At 41.7% G+C, this 16,091-nt stretch overlaps 1 protein-coding gene across 1 annotated transcript; it reads left to right on the plus strand.

Moving 5' to 3' along the window:
- Positions 1 to 8,165: 8,165 nt before the first annotated feature.
- On the plus strand, positions 8,166 to 10,883 carry LOC310997476 (dual specificity protein phosphatase 10; the record flags this gene model as incomplete). The annotated part of the gene is made up of 3 exons (XM_083987181.1): positions 8,166 to 9,138; positions 9,660 to 9,962; positions 10,618 to 10,883. The coding sequence occupies 3 exons, from the start codon at positions 8,166 to 8,168 to the stop codon at positions 10,881 to 10,883; spliced, it is 1,542 nt and encodes a 513-aa protein (XP_083843307.1).
- Between the last annotated feature and the right edge of the window lie 5,208 nt (positions 10,884 to 16,091).

A 16,091-nucleotide genomic window follows, 5' to 3' on the forward strand; every position in this document is an offset into this window, starting at 1 on the left:
GCAGCACATCTTCACATTATTGCCTGGTTTTTTTTTGTTTTTTTTTTGCTGCGGTGTCGTCCACTCGGCTGCGTGGGTGTTCGGCTGTCATGTGCCTTTTGATGAAGGAGCTGCATAAAGCCGAGGCGGAGAGAGGGAGAGGGGGAGAGAGAGAGAGAGGGAGGTAGCGAGGAGACTGTCATCAATCTTGCACAGCCAGGAAACCATCTGCACCCAAAAAACACCAGCCCCCTCAACAGCTTGTCCCGAAAAACACCGGCCGCTCCACCTCTGTACGCTCTGTACACTCTGCACGCCACGCTGCCTCAGCCTTTACTCTGACTGATCACTGTCGGGTGCTGTTGCATTTTCATAGTAGTGTAGTCTTACACTGTCCCTGTCCTGCATCTGAGACACAGTGTTGTTTACACACACACACATACAGCTATTCTGATCCAATTTTGTGTTATGAAATACGACACAGGGCCGAGGGCAGAGGAAATGAAACTACTGAAATTTCCTCAGAAATAAATAAATAATAATGTTGCAGGTTTCACGCAGGTGTTTGGGAAACTGTGAAGTCATCTGGAAAAATATTAGCATGTGCGCCCTTCTCCTCTCTCTATAGTTGCTGCCTGTGACTGTGAAGCTGTTATCTTCATTCTGCTGGTGGGGTAACAGTGAGCCGAGGCAGGGCGTCATGGTCTCCCCCTCAGGCTCCTGCAGCTCTCACCAACTGGAACTGAGTGGCACTTCTCTTTTTTCTTTTTCTTTTTTTTTTTTTTTGATATTTCTTTTCCTCATTACACTTTCATGAGCTCGAATTCAGAGGCAGCTAACATGATTGCAAAGCTTAGCATAAGTTAGCCTTTTCCTTAAATATTAATACGTCCCTAATCATGTGCATACATTTGAGTTCGCTTCCTTGATCCATGCTGCAGTTTGTTTATTCAGCCTGATGTAAGTAGATAAGTTTCATATGGATCCTCAGCAGCTCATAACTTATTTACAGTTTTCTGTCGACCTCTGAAGTCATATATTCCTTGCAGATATATTATGCAATCTCACACACTGATACGGGCTGTTTGATATGTAACGTGCTGCGCTGTGATTCTCACAAAGGGATGAGCTGTATCTGAAGACTCAGCAGCACACATAGGTTTTTAGATGTTATTATTGATCCACAGCCTGTTTGTAGTCTACACTGTTTCACGCAGTCGTTATCACATAGTCCTGGGTCAGTAGGAGCGTGTAAGTACACACTATTAAGCATTAGTTAAGCATGAAATACTGAATTCATCATTTATAACACATCAATACTCATTGTAGTTTATAAACACAGTTAAAAATGTTTTACTCATCATTGATAAGCACTAACTGTATTTATAAACTACATACTAATGAGTATTCATGCGTTATAAATGATGAATTCAGTATGTATTACTGCTTAACTAATGCTTAATAGTGTGTACTTTATTATAAAGTGTTACCGGAGTTTCTTTTCTACATTCAAAGAAGTGATTTGATGAGTTTCTTTCCTCTGTGTGACAATGGGCTCTTTTCACACCTCATCATGGGAAGGTTTCTCAGTTAAAGGCGCGAACACAAGGCTGATTCTGTGGGATGAGAAAGGACTTTAAAGAAAAGTAGGAGACATCTTGTGCCTTGTAGTTTCACTTTAATGCTCAGAGTGAATGTTTAAAACATGGCAGAGAGTAGATGTAATTTTAAGAGCTTTTTTCTTGAAAACTAATGTCAGACACAAAACTGGATTCAAAGCCGAGTGTGTTTACATGTATTAAGATGTGTCTAATTGGAGATCATTATCAATGTGAGCTTTTGTCTCCGTGTTCTGCCTTGGTACAGTAATCCTCTGTTGTGTCGTCAGATTTGCTGCCGTCTCAGATGCAAACTGGGATCTGGCAATTGAAGCCATCAACAGGGGGGGGCAATAATGAAATACTGTCAAATGACAAACTGATAAGAACAGGTCTGTTTCTTTGATCATGCAGCAGCTTCCTCATTTGACAAGCATCAAACACGCCTATACACTTCCTACACTTTGTACTGTTTGGCTGAGGCAGATAGAGGCGGCTCTTTTTGAAAGACAATTACTGCGAACACACACATACACACACAGCAGCAGCAGCACTCAACACATACTGTATGTTGGCAGAGCAGGTAGCTTACAGCCTTTTATCAGATTTCATTAATGTGCGAGAAACACTGATTAATTAAGACCAACCGACTGGAGTGACTTCACATAAACAAAGTTAATTACATGCCATTTCAATTAACCTCCTAATCAACAGAGCTCACTCCCATTTTACAGTTTTGTCCTTGTGGCTGAATCCTACGATGATAACAAGACAAACTGTCTGTGTCTTGTTCTGTCATTTATTTTATTGCCTTGAACCAAAAGTCTGGCTGACACAACAGTGGTGGGAGAAACACTCAAATTATATATAATTTAATAAAGTAAAAGTATTGAATCAATAAATTGAAAACACACAGCAAATGAAAGTAGAAAATAGTAAAAATCAAAGAACAGAAGCACTAACAACACAATGTACAGTATATGTATATAGCATAAATGTATATATTCTTTCTTTCTTTCTTTTTGTCTCTATATCTCATCTTTACTGTGATATATTGAATCATTTGGACAATTATTTGAATGATCAAATCTAGTACAATAACTAGGTAAATGCACTCAGTTACTCTTCACCACAGATATGCAACAATACATTGCTTGTCTACTAAATGTACAGTTTGGATTTTTTGCATTACCCTACTGTAAAGAGCAGTAGCAGCTCACACAACAGACAATTTATCTCTCCATCAGTTAAGTACGTGAACAAGAGGCAAAAAGCAAAGTTTGAAATGAAAAGGCTTCGGGTTGCTTTTGAAGCGTAATTACTAGATTCACCACTACACATGAGAATAATTATGGAGATTTGGCAGAAAATTAAACTGGAGCTGCGGGGGAACGGCTGCAGATGAATTGACAAAGGAGATAATTGTGTTGCTCCTCTTTTTGTTTTCCCTGTTGCAGATTTGACTGTTTGCAATAATGTGAATTTTTTTATATATGTTGCTGATAAAGATAGATTGTAATTATCCCATCCGGTGTGTGTCGTTTTTCTGTTTACTGAGCTTTTTTTAATATTATTTCTTGTTGTGAAATATCACTTACCAGAGAAATTCTCTCTCTGTGACTGCTGAATCTATATGAAACGAGTGAGTGAAAAGGCCACTAGCCAGCCTGCAGTTTACAGTGTGTGAGAGAAAAGTGATCAGAGTGATAGTGACTTCCACCATGATAAAACTGGGTCAATGTAACCCCCACCCCCCTCCACCACAGGCAAGGCTGAAAAAGGAAAAAGAAAAAAAAAAGATGAGGACACCATCACCAGAGTCTGTGCGTGGATTTAAGCATGGGGACACAACAGCAGCGCGGTTTGCTTTCTCTCTGGGTCGGTAACTGTGTTGTGTTGGGACTGAAAACATCCCCAGATTATTCTGACATGTTCCTTCCTCCCCTGTAGTCTGTGGTTTACAGTGTCACATTATAATCTGTCCCCCTGTATTTTCATTCTACCCCCCAACCCCCCCTCCCCTCTCCGTATTTCTGTCAGCCAGCATTGTCTTCAGTATCCGTTCCACCCAGTCCCACTTTTAACTTCGTGGTCCTTCACTCCCTCAGAGATTCTTGATGAATGTGTCTTAAAGGACTGAAAATCCACCCTAACAAACACTTTGTAAAAACAATATGTTTGTTTTTAAAGGTTTTCTTAAAGGCCCCATGGCATGAAAAATGTGATTTTGGTTATTTTTTCGTGCTTGGGGAGGTCTCTGGGCCACGTATATACTGCCCCATGCATCAAACTGGTCATAAACTGAGAAACGCACACCGCCCATTTGTACGAACATTCTCTTTGAGACGAGCAGATAGCACTTCCTCCTTTCTGTGATGTCACACACAAGGTAACTCCGCCCACCATGACCAGTTGTTTTTTTTCAATTTGTATGAATGCAGCTTAGGTTTCAGTTACTTGCCTGTGATTGGCCCGACCACATGCAACTCAAAAACAGTGAGCCAATCAGAGGAGAGGTTCTCATTCTCTCTTCTGATTGGCCAAATGACCTGTGCCTGCTAGAGCTCCAGAAAGAGGCAACAGAAAGGGGCAGTAGAAACGATATGAAGCAGATCACAGGTACGAAAAACCAATGATACATCTTGTTAGGGATATCAGCAGGTAAATAAACGCAGAGAAAAGTGCACAGCATGGGGCCTTTAATTTAAATGGTTTTAAAATACAATATGCTGTTAGGAAATCCCATTGTGACTGTTTACAGTGATGTTACTGTTGCACAAGTCAGTAAATTAAGTAAATGAAAAAATCTGGGGCTATGTGAACTGATGCTTCATTTTAAAACAATTAAAGACTACAGTCATGATAGCAGCTTGATGAGGCTATATTTATAATAGTAACTAATAATAATAATAGTGATTTAAACTACTGAAAATGCTTACAGTGCCTTGGCATAAAGCATGCATCATTTGTGTAATTGCCTTTTTAATTTGGGTGTTTACATGAAAGTAACGACTGACGCTGATGGGATTATCATTCATTTTGCAGTTATTTGGTCATAAACTAAAGTATTTTTATTTCTAATTCAATGTAAAGTTGATCATGGTGCTGGATCTGTTGGATAAAAAAAATAAGGGATATATAATAGGGATCACTAAAGTATTACAATTATTTTTCAGTGTCTGGTCCAAAATGACTTACACATCCAATAATTGTTCACTCGAAACAACATGTAAACCTCATTGAAAAAAAAAAATGTCATGCTAATGAATCTGGACCAGCTGACTGACAGACAACATTGCCATGTCTAGTCATGCAGTTAGCATGGCTACGAAAATCTATTTGAAATGTGAAGTGACCTTTTAAATGTAAAATCATGTTCAGTGATCTAAACTTACAAAGGTACACATACGGTTGTGATGCCAGCTCAGTTGAATCAATAAAGCCGTGCTTCTTTCTAGGCGGATTATATCGACCAGACGATCACAAAGCAGGAGGCAGGGATGCCAACGTCAACAGATGACAAAGCTAAACATGTCTTTAGACATTTTTATATCCGCAGTAAAATGCATCGTTTTTGTTTTGTTATCTTGTTTATCTTCAGATGGATGCTAAGACTGTCATAGTAATAACAGCATCCCAGGCAACCTGCTGCACTCCTACAACCTTGCTGTGAGTGTGGCAAAAAGTAAATTAAAGTACTTCATCAACCAAACACCCATGGGTGCAGTGAACATCTCAGATTGATTTTATTTAACAGTGTGTGTATTAGAGGGTGGATTTTCACTTTAACGACAATAATATTTCATCCGAACATTTGAGTGCAGCCTTATAATGAATGTAGCAGATGAATATAAGAATCTAAAGTCCTGTGGTAACTGTACCAACCTGTTATTAATAACATTAATCATAAAGGCTATTTAGAAGAAGAAAAAAATCTCTATATGTATTTTTATCACAACATGCATATTTATAAGATACACTCAGTTAATCTGTTTTTGCTGTGTCATGGTGAGAAAGCTTTCTCCCCAGCTGAGCTGTATCGTTGTGTGCGTGGTGACCTTCTGTTTATACCGTGGCCTGGACAAATGCTCATTTCAAATCAGCCCAAAGGACTCCGTTAATTTAGTTTATACCAGAGGCAAGATGAAGGGGCTAGATGGCTGGGGGCAGGAAGTGTTTCATTTCAGATAATCTCATGGCTCCCAAGCATTAAGTGAAGGATCCCACTGAGCTTTTTAGCTAACTGGGAGAGTCACTGTGATGGTTTTTTCTGAGACAAAGCAGCAAAATAATTTTATAATGCAGTGGGAATAGGAATCATGAAACCATGGCTAAACAGCCAATGCAAGTTTTTGCCATGATAATACAAAGTGCACATCTGAGAACAGTAAACCTGCCTAGTCCAGCTATGTTTTACAGTATATTAAGCTACAGTTTGGTTTGGTTTATCATTTCATGTGACTGAATGCATCATGTTAAGCATGAGGACTCCTCAGAGGGATGAAGGTTGTTGCAGCTCATTTGAAGTAGCTTGTGACTAATCTCTTAAGAAGCCTCAGTGCCACCAGGATTAGCTGGGATTATTTGCTGCTAACAGCAAACAGGTGCACACGCTTGCAACCTCGGATTTTGCATTTTATAGGATAATAGCAATGATATCAGTGGGAAACTGTTTCAATTTATGATAAATGTCAAACTACCTACAAATACAGATGAGCATTTTAAATGTCTGGCAAGTTGCCCAGGTATAAGCAGGTGACAGACTGCGAGGTTCATGTTTGAATGGATTCTGCAGATGTAATCACAGCAGTGTTTGTCATCCATTCATATCAAACATGCACCTCAGTGGGTTTTTTCTCCTTATCTAAATCTTCCTTTCATTTCCAGAAAATGTCAAAGGAAACTATATGTGTGACATGTTGATGGTCAAAGCTGCGACGTATTATTATTGGTTTGTTAGTTTTGTATTTGTTCTCGTATCTGTATGTTTTGGTATACAGAAGACACCTCAGAGGTGACTTACAACAATATGCAAAACATAAAACCCTATCATTGTTGTGAACATTTGTTGTTATTAATGTGGTGTACTTGGGGCTTTACTTTACACTTCACAAATACTCAAATCCTTTCTTTTTTAATTTAATCACAAGTTCAATTAAAATTTGTTTGTATAGCTGTAAATCATATCCATTTTAACAAACTGTATCAGACAAAGAAACACAACTATGCTCACAAATATGTGTAGGCGCTGCATCATATAAATATTCCTTGCTGCAGGGCATTGTTAGCAATTTGGCATCAACGTGATGTTTGTGTCTAAACTGATGAAATGTAAAGTTTGCCCCACATTCTCAGTGTTGGTGAAATTACAGTTGTTTTCTGACTGATCTCTCTCTCTCTCTCTGTCTCTCTTTCTCTCGCCCTCCTCAATGAAACAGCTCCGCATAAACCCAGATGCCTCCCCTCCCTCTTGACGAGCGCATAGTGGTCATTCAGCGCCCTAAAAACCTAACCCTCTGTGAGGCCTCCCCACAAACCATCCCGCATCACTCCTCTCAATTATCAGCCTCTGCCAATGGACAAGTGTCCCACCCTCCTAATCTCCACCCCTCTCAATCCCACTTCTACTCACCCGCCTGTAAATCTCTGACTCTGGAATGCAAGCGCAGATCTTCCCGGGTGCAAAAGTTCAAGGGCGAACAACAGCCTGTGCTCCCTGCAAGCGCCAGACACATCCCTAGCCACTGCCACAGCAATGGCACAGTAACACTTGCCCCACGACTGCCCTCCCACACACATACTATTGATATCAGGCTCACTGTCGACAAAGGAGGAAGGGCAACAGGATTCAGCAACTCGTTGGGACGCAGTGGAAGCGTTAAAAGTGGCAGAGGGAGATGTGCCGTGTCAAAGTTGGATCAAGGACAATGTGAGAGAATAAAAACCGGAACCGCGGGGAGGCCAGGTGGAGCCGAGCACAAGTCGCAGCGAAGTCGCCACAGTCAGCTGTCCACCTCCCCTGGGGGGGTCCTGCAGTTCGTCCCCGCTCAGGCGCAGCAGCAGCAGCAGAGGTTCAGGAGTGAAAGGGAGAAGGAAAACGCGAGCTTTCTGAACAGATGTGACCAGGAATTTCCTTCTTTAGGTACCAAGAAGAATTCCAAACTGGGAACGGTCCATCAAAGCCATAACAGTCACGGTCTTCCCTACCACCACAACTCCGTCCCTGTGCCCCATGCCGCCATCCTAAACTCCAACTACCCCCAATCCCCTCCCTCCCAACCTACCCATGTCCCAGTCTCGTTTCAACAGCTCAGCCAGCCACACCCGTCCCGCACCAGGGATCACCACCCCCACCTTCTTCATGGTCTTCCCCTCTCCCCCTGCTCCTCCCACGCTGGAGGGTTCCCCAGCCCTGACCACACGTGCACCATCGACTGTACACGCCCGTTCAGCTGCGGCTGCTGGAGGTTGGTGAAATGCCGAGGTTGTAAGGCGCACTCTGCCAGCTGCCAAGGAGGTGGGGGAAGCACTTCCACCTCTTTTTCCTGTGTTCACAATGTCGGAGCAGTGAAGAGAGGAGGCAAAGACATGGGCCTGAAAAATCTGGGTGGGTGTCTGTCCACCACCTCCACCTCTAACACCTCCTCCTCGAACAGCACTGTGTCTGACTGCCGAGCAAGCCTGTTCAAACCTCTCCGCTGTGCCTCCTGCTCCGGTGAGGCCAGAAACTTCGAGAGTCCTGCTATCCTTCGCAAAAAACTCGTAGGGGGATGCCTGCCCTGCACCCCTCTGTCCTCCTCAGCCCCCCTCCGGGCAATTCAGAGCTGCGTCACAGGCTGCAACCCCAAAGCTTCCCAGACCGGTAGCTCCACCTGCAGCTACTGCAGCAGCGACCCCATCGTGGTCACATTCAACCCTCGCCGTGGCAAACCCCCAGGAAGAGGCATCGGAGCAGGTCATCAGATGGGTATGTACCAAGGAGAGGATGATGACTATAGCGTCCGCACTATCTGGCCTGAGGAGCTGGCCAAGAAGATGACCCACTCCAAAGCCCAGAAGAATCACTGTGCCGGGATGGGAGCAGGAGTCGGGCAGACTTGCGGAGGCCAGGCCCAAAACGGCAGCAACGGAACCGGCCTTGTCCTCTTGGACTGTCAAAACCTCCAAGAATACGCACAGCCTCCTCAGATTACAGATCACGCTGGCCGACGGCGGCTTCAGCAGGGTAAAATGGCAGCCCTCGACTTCATGGGCTACAGGTCAGGATCGGGGTACGACGAAGGCCGGAACTCGCTGAAGAGGCTTCTGAGAAAAGACGGAGGGATCGACGATGGCCTGGAGCAAGACGGAGATGCAGCATATCCTCACTCCCCCTCTCCCCGCTCTGCCTCGCCACCATCGCCCGTGTCCTTTTCGCCCCCACCCTCCGCCCCCAGTACACTCATCAAACCCAAACCCTGGCAGAGAGACAGGGAGGGAGGGCACTCTCTGCCGTCAGCCCAGTCCCTCCACCTGGCCCTGAACTCCCTCAACAGAGAACAAGATGAGGAAAATAGCAGAAGTAAGCATCTTTTTTAATTCACATGCAGGTGATTAAAAACTGCAGGCAATGAATGGCTGCAGAATACTAAAGGATATTATCAGTGAAGATGCCAAAACACTACTGTAATCACTGGCATAAAGCTGTGTCTTAATGCCATTTTGTTGTATTGTCCAACCGCAGATGTCCACCAACAATTCCCTGGTGGTTAGTTTCAACCGATGTACCTCTTTGTGAGTGCAACTTGGTCTGTGTTTGGTTTACGCTGTCATGATCCTGAGACCAGTCTCCCCTGATGTGTTGAATAATTTTGCAGTTTTAGACAGCTGCACTCACATTTGGGAACATTTAGCTCCTTTGCATCTCAGCAAGTTGCTTCATTTAGGCCATCAAATTAAATATTAGCCAATAAATATGGATAATTGGCTTTCAGACTAAAACAAACCACTTTTGATTTAATGATTCACATGAGTAGATTTTAGTTTTATTTGTTGTTTTGTCTCCTTGTACACTTTAAACTGTAACATATTGTCTTCTCGCAGTGCACCTTTCTCTGCCACTCTCCTCGTCATTGCCGGCATCTCTGTCCGACGAGAGTGTGATGACCCCGGATGCGGAGAACGCCGTGGTCAGCCCCATCCTGCCCTTCCTCTTTCTGGGGAACGAAAGAGACGCCCAAGACCTGGACCTGCTGCTGCGCCTCAACATCGGCTACGTGGTCAATGTGACCACGCACCTCCCCCTCTACCACGTCAACTCTGGACTGCGCTACAAAAGGCTGCCAGCCACCGACAACAGCAAGCAGAACCTTCGACAGTACTTTGAGGAGGTTTTCGAGTTCATCGGTGAGAGTCCCACCTCTATAAGTGTTATAATTAAAGGGATAGTTCAACATTTTGGCAAATTGGCCCATTGCCATAATCCCTATAGTCTTAGGAGTAGGTTGAGTAGTTGTTTTTGAGGTAAATACATGCAATGCCGCTGATGCGTGTTCCCGGGGCAGTTTTTCAGCAAGCAGTCTCTGCATGTACCTCGAAAACAACTCTTGTCTCGTAGCGTGGTGAATGTGCAGGTCACAACTTGTCCACAAGAGCGTTTTGGAGTTGTTGGATTGTGTATTTGATGAGTTTGATGAGGGAAACCAAGAAATCCCATTAGCCTCTGTAGCATAGCTCTGAGCAGCTCGCGGCTCGGCTGTTCTAAAAACAGCTTACACCAACAATTAAAGGTAACGAACCTACTGCTATGACTATAGGGATTATGGCAATGGGCCAATTTGCCAAAATGTGGAACTATTCCTTTAAGATATATTTGAATAATTAACAGATTTAGCTCCATACCTCATAGCCAATTGACGGATGGAACTAATGGCTGTGCATATTGTAAGTTCTAATTACAGATGTTTTATGTGGAAGTTGCTCACAGCTGGCAGCCATGCAGCATTTAGTGGCTCTTTATTTCTTGAATGCAGCTCATCTGCTTTGTTGTTCTCCTCCACAGAGGAGGCATATCAGAGTGGACAGGGAGTGTTGGTGCACTGCCAGGCGGGCGTGTCTCGTTCTGCAACCATCGTCATCGCCTACCTTATGAAGCACACCCTCATGACAATGACAGATGCCTACAAGTACGTGCGCAGCCGGCGCCCCGTGGTGTCCCCAAACCTAAACTTCATGGGCCAGCTGCTGGAGTTCGAGAGGGACCTCAACTCTGGGGTGACCCCTCGCATCTTAATGCCTAAACTTAACGGTGTGGAGACGCAGGTGTGAGAAAGGACGAGAGTTTAGGAGCTTGTACGGTTACAGCAGGTGAGAGATTAAAGTGGCATTACGAGCGCGCAGCACATTTTACATGAGAGAAAAAGCGAGATGAGAAATATTATAAAAGTGGAAAAAGGTGGCGTGTTTGGCAATTAGTGCACTTTTAACGCTGTGAAACGTGAGACAAAAGACTGGGTGGTTTGTACGTTTAAGTAGCAACCTGATCATCATCCAGTATACTGTTTATAAGATAATGTGCCAATATTTTGTATAGAACTACAGTATATCTGACTTCTGTTTTTTCTGATGCCTCTTCCTTTTTTGTTCCCGTCATTTACACGCATATACAGGACACAGCCACACACAGTTATACAGACGTTATTCATCACAGATGCATGCAGAAACATGGAAAGGGTTCACTGGTTACATCTAACTGATGTCGCCACCACATGTAGCAACACACATAACAATGCACTTTACTTCCCATGCATTTCCTCAGTTTGTTTTACTGTCACCAACTGAGTTGTCACAAAGTTAGAAAACTGTGCAACAATGCAGCTTGGACCTAGTGGTGACATGAGTAGCATTAACCTGGGAACTTATTTCAGTGATAGGGCCAGAATGGTAGCAGAGAAAATACTGAAATACGCTGATATAGACACACTCAGTACTGAGCTGCACACACAACTCAACAGACCAGTCAGAGATTTTCTTTTCGGTACATTAAGATTTACAGTATATTTTACCAGACGTGTGGTTCAGCAGGTTCGTCCCGCTGTTATAATGTGCTTTAAAACAACAGACCTTCTCCGACTGTGAGATGCATAATTTTTATTCATGTTTTTTATGATTTTTATGACGTAAAAAAAAATGTCTAATGTTCAGCATGACAACAATCTTTTAAAAACTGGTAGTTTGTTTAGTGGAGACAAGAGAGAAACAGCAAAGAGGCAACATTGAAACACCACTTTAACCTGTCAGCTGATTTATCTACTTTGGAGAGTGTGTTTTTCATGGCTTACACTATCTTAACCTAAATCATGAAGACGCTTGAAGCCAAATCTACTTTATATTTTATGTTAATGCCTTTCTGAAGGAATCAGAAAACATCAGCATCATTTTTTTTTAGAGATGGTGGTGTCTTACCTGATGTCTGTGTTGTTATACCCTAATTGTTTTGTTTTTTGTTTTTTGCCTTATTGTCCTGCTGAACTTCTTAACTGTGTTGATCATGACTATGCATTTTCTTTACCCCGTGCTTGAAGGCTTTGGTTTGATTATAGAGGGTTCCTTGACTCACTGTGAACTTTCCCTCTGTATTGTTAAGGTTCAGTCCTGAGTCCCATTCAGTGAACATGAAGCAAATATTCCTGTTACCAAACTTAAATCTCCACAAAAGGATTATAAATTACAGTTTAAATACTGTACAAAAGTGGATGCAGCTTTGGGGTGCATGATGTTGACAGCGTCACAGCTTCCATAATATTATCATTTAAATCATGTTATGGTAAGAATCAATGATGAGTGGAAAACTGGTGTTTGTTAATCTAGTAGCTAAGGATGAGAATCATTTTGCACATTTTCTAAACTGATGCCATATTGCCACATTTTTTGAGAGTAAGCATTTGCAAAAGGGAAAAAATGGCAAGCTTAAATTGTTAAACAGTTTCAAATAAGAAAACCAGGCAGTTTGTTTATGCAAGAAGAGGGAGGGATGCTCTGTTTTATTTACTATTGTGTATTCTCCTCTTCGTCCAAGAGTTCGCAAACTTCTTCTCCTTATAATTATTATTTATTATTTATAATTATATAAGGCAGTTGTCCCTTTTCCCTATTTTAACCTGTGATTAACAAAATGCCCTGCTACAATTTTCTAAAAACCAAAATGCCTTCAGTTCAGCCTGGTGTAATTTGGTTCTCCGGTGTTATGTCATTATAAATATGACTTTGTAAGATGATCCTGAATTTTGCTCGTTGGATTTATTTTCTGGCTAAGTGACTTTGATAAAAGGCTATATATATTTTTCTACAGTCAAACTGCTTCATCATGTCAGGTATTACACACGTATCTGTGTTTTTACCGGGTTTTGTTTTTTTCTTTTTACATGAATCTTTCTTTTATATGAACGGCCGCTTGAACAGAATGACATCTTCCAGCTCTGCAGTAACAATGTGGCTCTTCAGCTGTGCTTTGTGTTGCAGTGTTACACTCTCACTGTTATCAGACCTCAGTAAACGTGGGTCCTGTTTTTACCTCTCGCCTGTGTTTCAGCTGGGGAGGCTTTAACCACACATGCCGCTGACTCCTCCAGCCTCTCCAGCTCAGCTCGCAGTCGGTTTAGTGTCGACCTTTGAAGAGGGCCTGTTGCTACTGCTCCTTGATTTTTATACAGACTTTATATGCAAAATGGCTGTCGAAGCAATTTCTTTAACTCCACACTGTATGGACTTTGCTGTGCTGCTGAGTCAATGCTGACCTCTGACGTTTGTACTCGAGAGACACATCGAAGGAAATCGAACATTTTCTCTTTAATCCATATGAAATGAAGGGCCAGTGTCTCCGTGAGTGTCAGTGTGTGTAAAAAACTTTTGTTTGTGTTTTGCACTTGAAAAGAGGAACGTTGTTACTGTATGGACAAAAACCTTTTTGAGAACGTTGTATATCTGTGCATTGCTTATTTGTGGGAACTTAATTCTTCCTGTTTGTATTTTATTGCTCACTTTTAAACGTTGTGTTATTTCCTGTACCAAAATTCAATTTGAGGACATTGATTCATAGGAATGATGATCATGTAAGGATTCAAGAAAAAAGCAGATCACCTCCTTCTTTTTCTAATGGGGGTAAGAACTCTTCAGGTATGACTATCATAGTAATGCTGTGCTGTTTCACCCACCCCCCTCCTTCCTCCTTCAGAGACCCCAAAACTCATGTTATCTAAACCTGTGATTCTCTTCCGTCGCTCCCTCCCTTTTCATAATGGATTGTTTCTCTTAAGCAAATGTAATATTTTCATATTGTAGTAACTGCTCCTTGTACTTAGACAAAGTTTTTACCTTCATGTACTGACTATACTCTTCATAATTCTTTAAGGTGCACTGTGACTAATACAATGCTGCTATATCACAAGGACTTTTAATTTTGTATGTCACAGTTTGCAAGATGCAACGTGGCGAGTATCACTAAAAGGTGACCGGTACAAAGTGGGCTCACATACAGAAGCCCTGCTTTTATTGTTCCAATTCAGTCCAGGCTTCATTGTGCTGCCTCAGTGCAGTGTGTTAATCTCAGAGTGACTGTGTAGCTGTTGGTCTTCCTAACGAGCATGACGGACAGAGTTAAATGTAGCAGTAAGACGTTTTTAAAACCTCATCTGATTGGTCACTGTGGTTAAATACAACTGTGATGTTGCTTTTTTCTATTATTATTCTGCAGCCGTGTTCATTTTGACAGACATTTTAGGCTTTTAGTGAGAAAAATGTCCAAACATAGAAACATGTAACATTGGTCTAGATACAGTCCAGATATCAGCATTTATCAAAGAAAAAAAGATCAAGTGATAAAAATTGTAGAGTTAAAACATAAATCCTGCAACTGAAATCTTTAAATGTTGTACAGACATTTTTTTAAATGAGAAACCTCATCAACATTTGGATATATTGCCATGAAATTTGGTTCGGACCTGCAAAACTAATAGAATATGGCTACAAGCCTCAGCTGTACTTTGTGTTTAGTGCTAATTTGCTAATGTTGGCATGCTAACATGTTAAACCAAGGTGTGAAACATATACCAGCATATGGTAGCATTAGCACTGTGAACATGCTGACATTAGCATTGAGCCCAAAGCAACACTGTGCTCAAGGAGCTAGCAGTTTCTTGTCCCAAATTAAATGTACAAAACCTGCAGAGATGTTTGTCAAGTGAATTCTGCTGTATATATTAACACTGGTGTGATACAATCTGAAGATTTCACTTTCTGCATATGTTTCAGTTGCAAGACTTAGTAGGTTTTAGCTCCATAGAATAAATCTGCTTTATTTCTTTTTGACTGGTTGAACAAGAAACAACAGCCAGAAGACATTATTTTATGTGACTGAATAAAATGTTGTGTTTAAACTCAGTAGCACCTATATACACTGAATGACGCTCATGCTATATTGTGATGTCAGGTACTTTAAAAAGAATATTGGTTGATAAAGTTGGTACTGACCAACAATATTGTCTATTACAATGTCAGTGATAAAAAGTTATCAACCCACATCCAAAGGCAAGAGAAAAACGAAGGCTTTTTGTCTTGTATGTGTTTGCTTTGCCTGAAGTCAAAGCTCATTTAAAAAAGCTGCACTGCACAATATTTTTGGTTTAATTTGTCTCCTTATACAGCTAAAGATATTCTTAGCATACATGGGCTTTAGGGCTTAAACTTTGAGAGTAGATCTCAGACATAGAGGTCAAAAAAAAAAAAAAACTTCTATAAATCATCTTGTAGCACAAAATAATATGCAAAAAGTCAAGTGGAGTTATACTGAAAGACTCCTTGGAGAATCTTTAGCTAGCAAGTCAGCCAGTGTCAAGATTATTATCTCGAATAAACACCGGCCTTCAATGCATGGATAACTTTTCCAGAGGGAAGTGGTTTGTAAATGTGAGGTTTAGAACGTGACCTGTACAAAAGCTTTTGACAGCAGCGGCATCAACACTATGGAAGCCACAAGGATGTTAATGACAAGAAAAGTGATGCGTATGGAAATTGATTATTGGTTTAGATGTGACTATATTTTGTTGGCATGACGTCAAACTCCCATCCAGGCAGAGCAGTTGTGCAATACATAGACACACTAGCTGCATACAGAGGTCTTTTTTAGAGGAAGTGCACTGTGGACGGTGACAGACTAAGTTCACGTGCTCACTTTCTCTTCCATTTCTCATTTGTCTGATTAGCAGCAGCTCTGATCTATCTGGTTCCTGTGTTGGTGACATGACTGGAGATTTCCCATGAAGTGATTTAATTGCTGTCTTGTCTTCTCTTCTGTTGGTCAATAGCTGAATATGATAATGTTACCATAATAGCATCCTAAAGTGTGCGGTACAAAAACCTGATGGCTGGATTGTGAAGTTGTTCTCCATGTTCATTTCTAGTAAACACACTGGAACTGGCTCTTTTAATAAAAGACAGAGAAATAATGATTTGTGGGAGTATCTGTTGTTTCATTTCATT

The sequence above is a fragment of the Trachurus trachurus genome, assembly GCF_905171665.1.
Source record: "Trachurus trachurus genome assembly, chromosome: 14".
In the NCBI taxonomy this organism is placed as follows: Eukaryota; Metazoa; Chordata; class Actinopteri; order Carangiformes; family Carangidae; genus Trachurus; species Trachurus trachurus.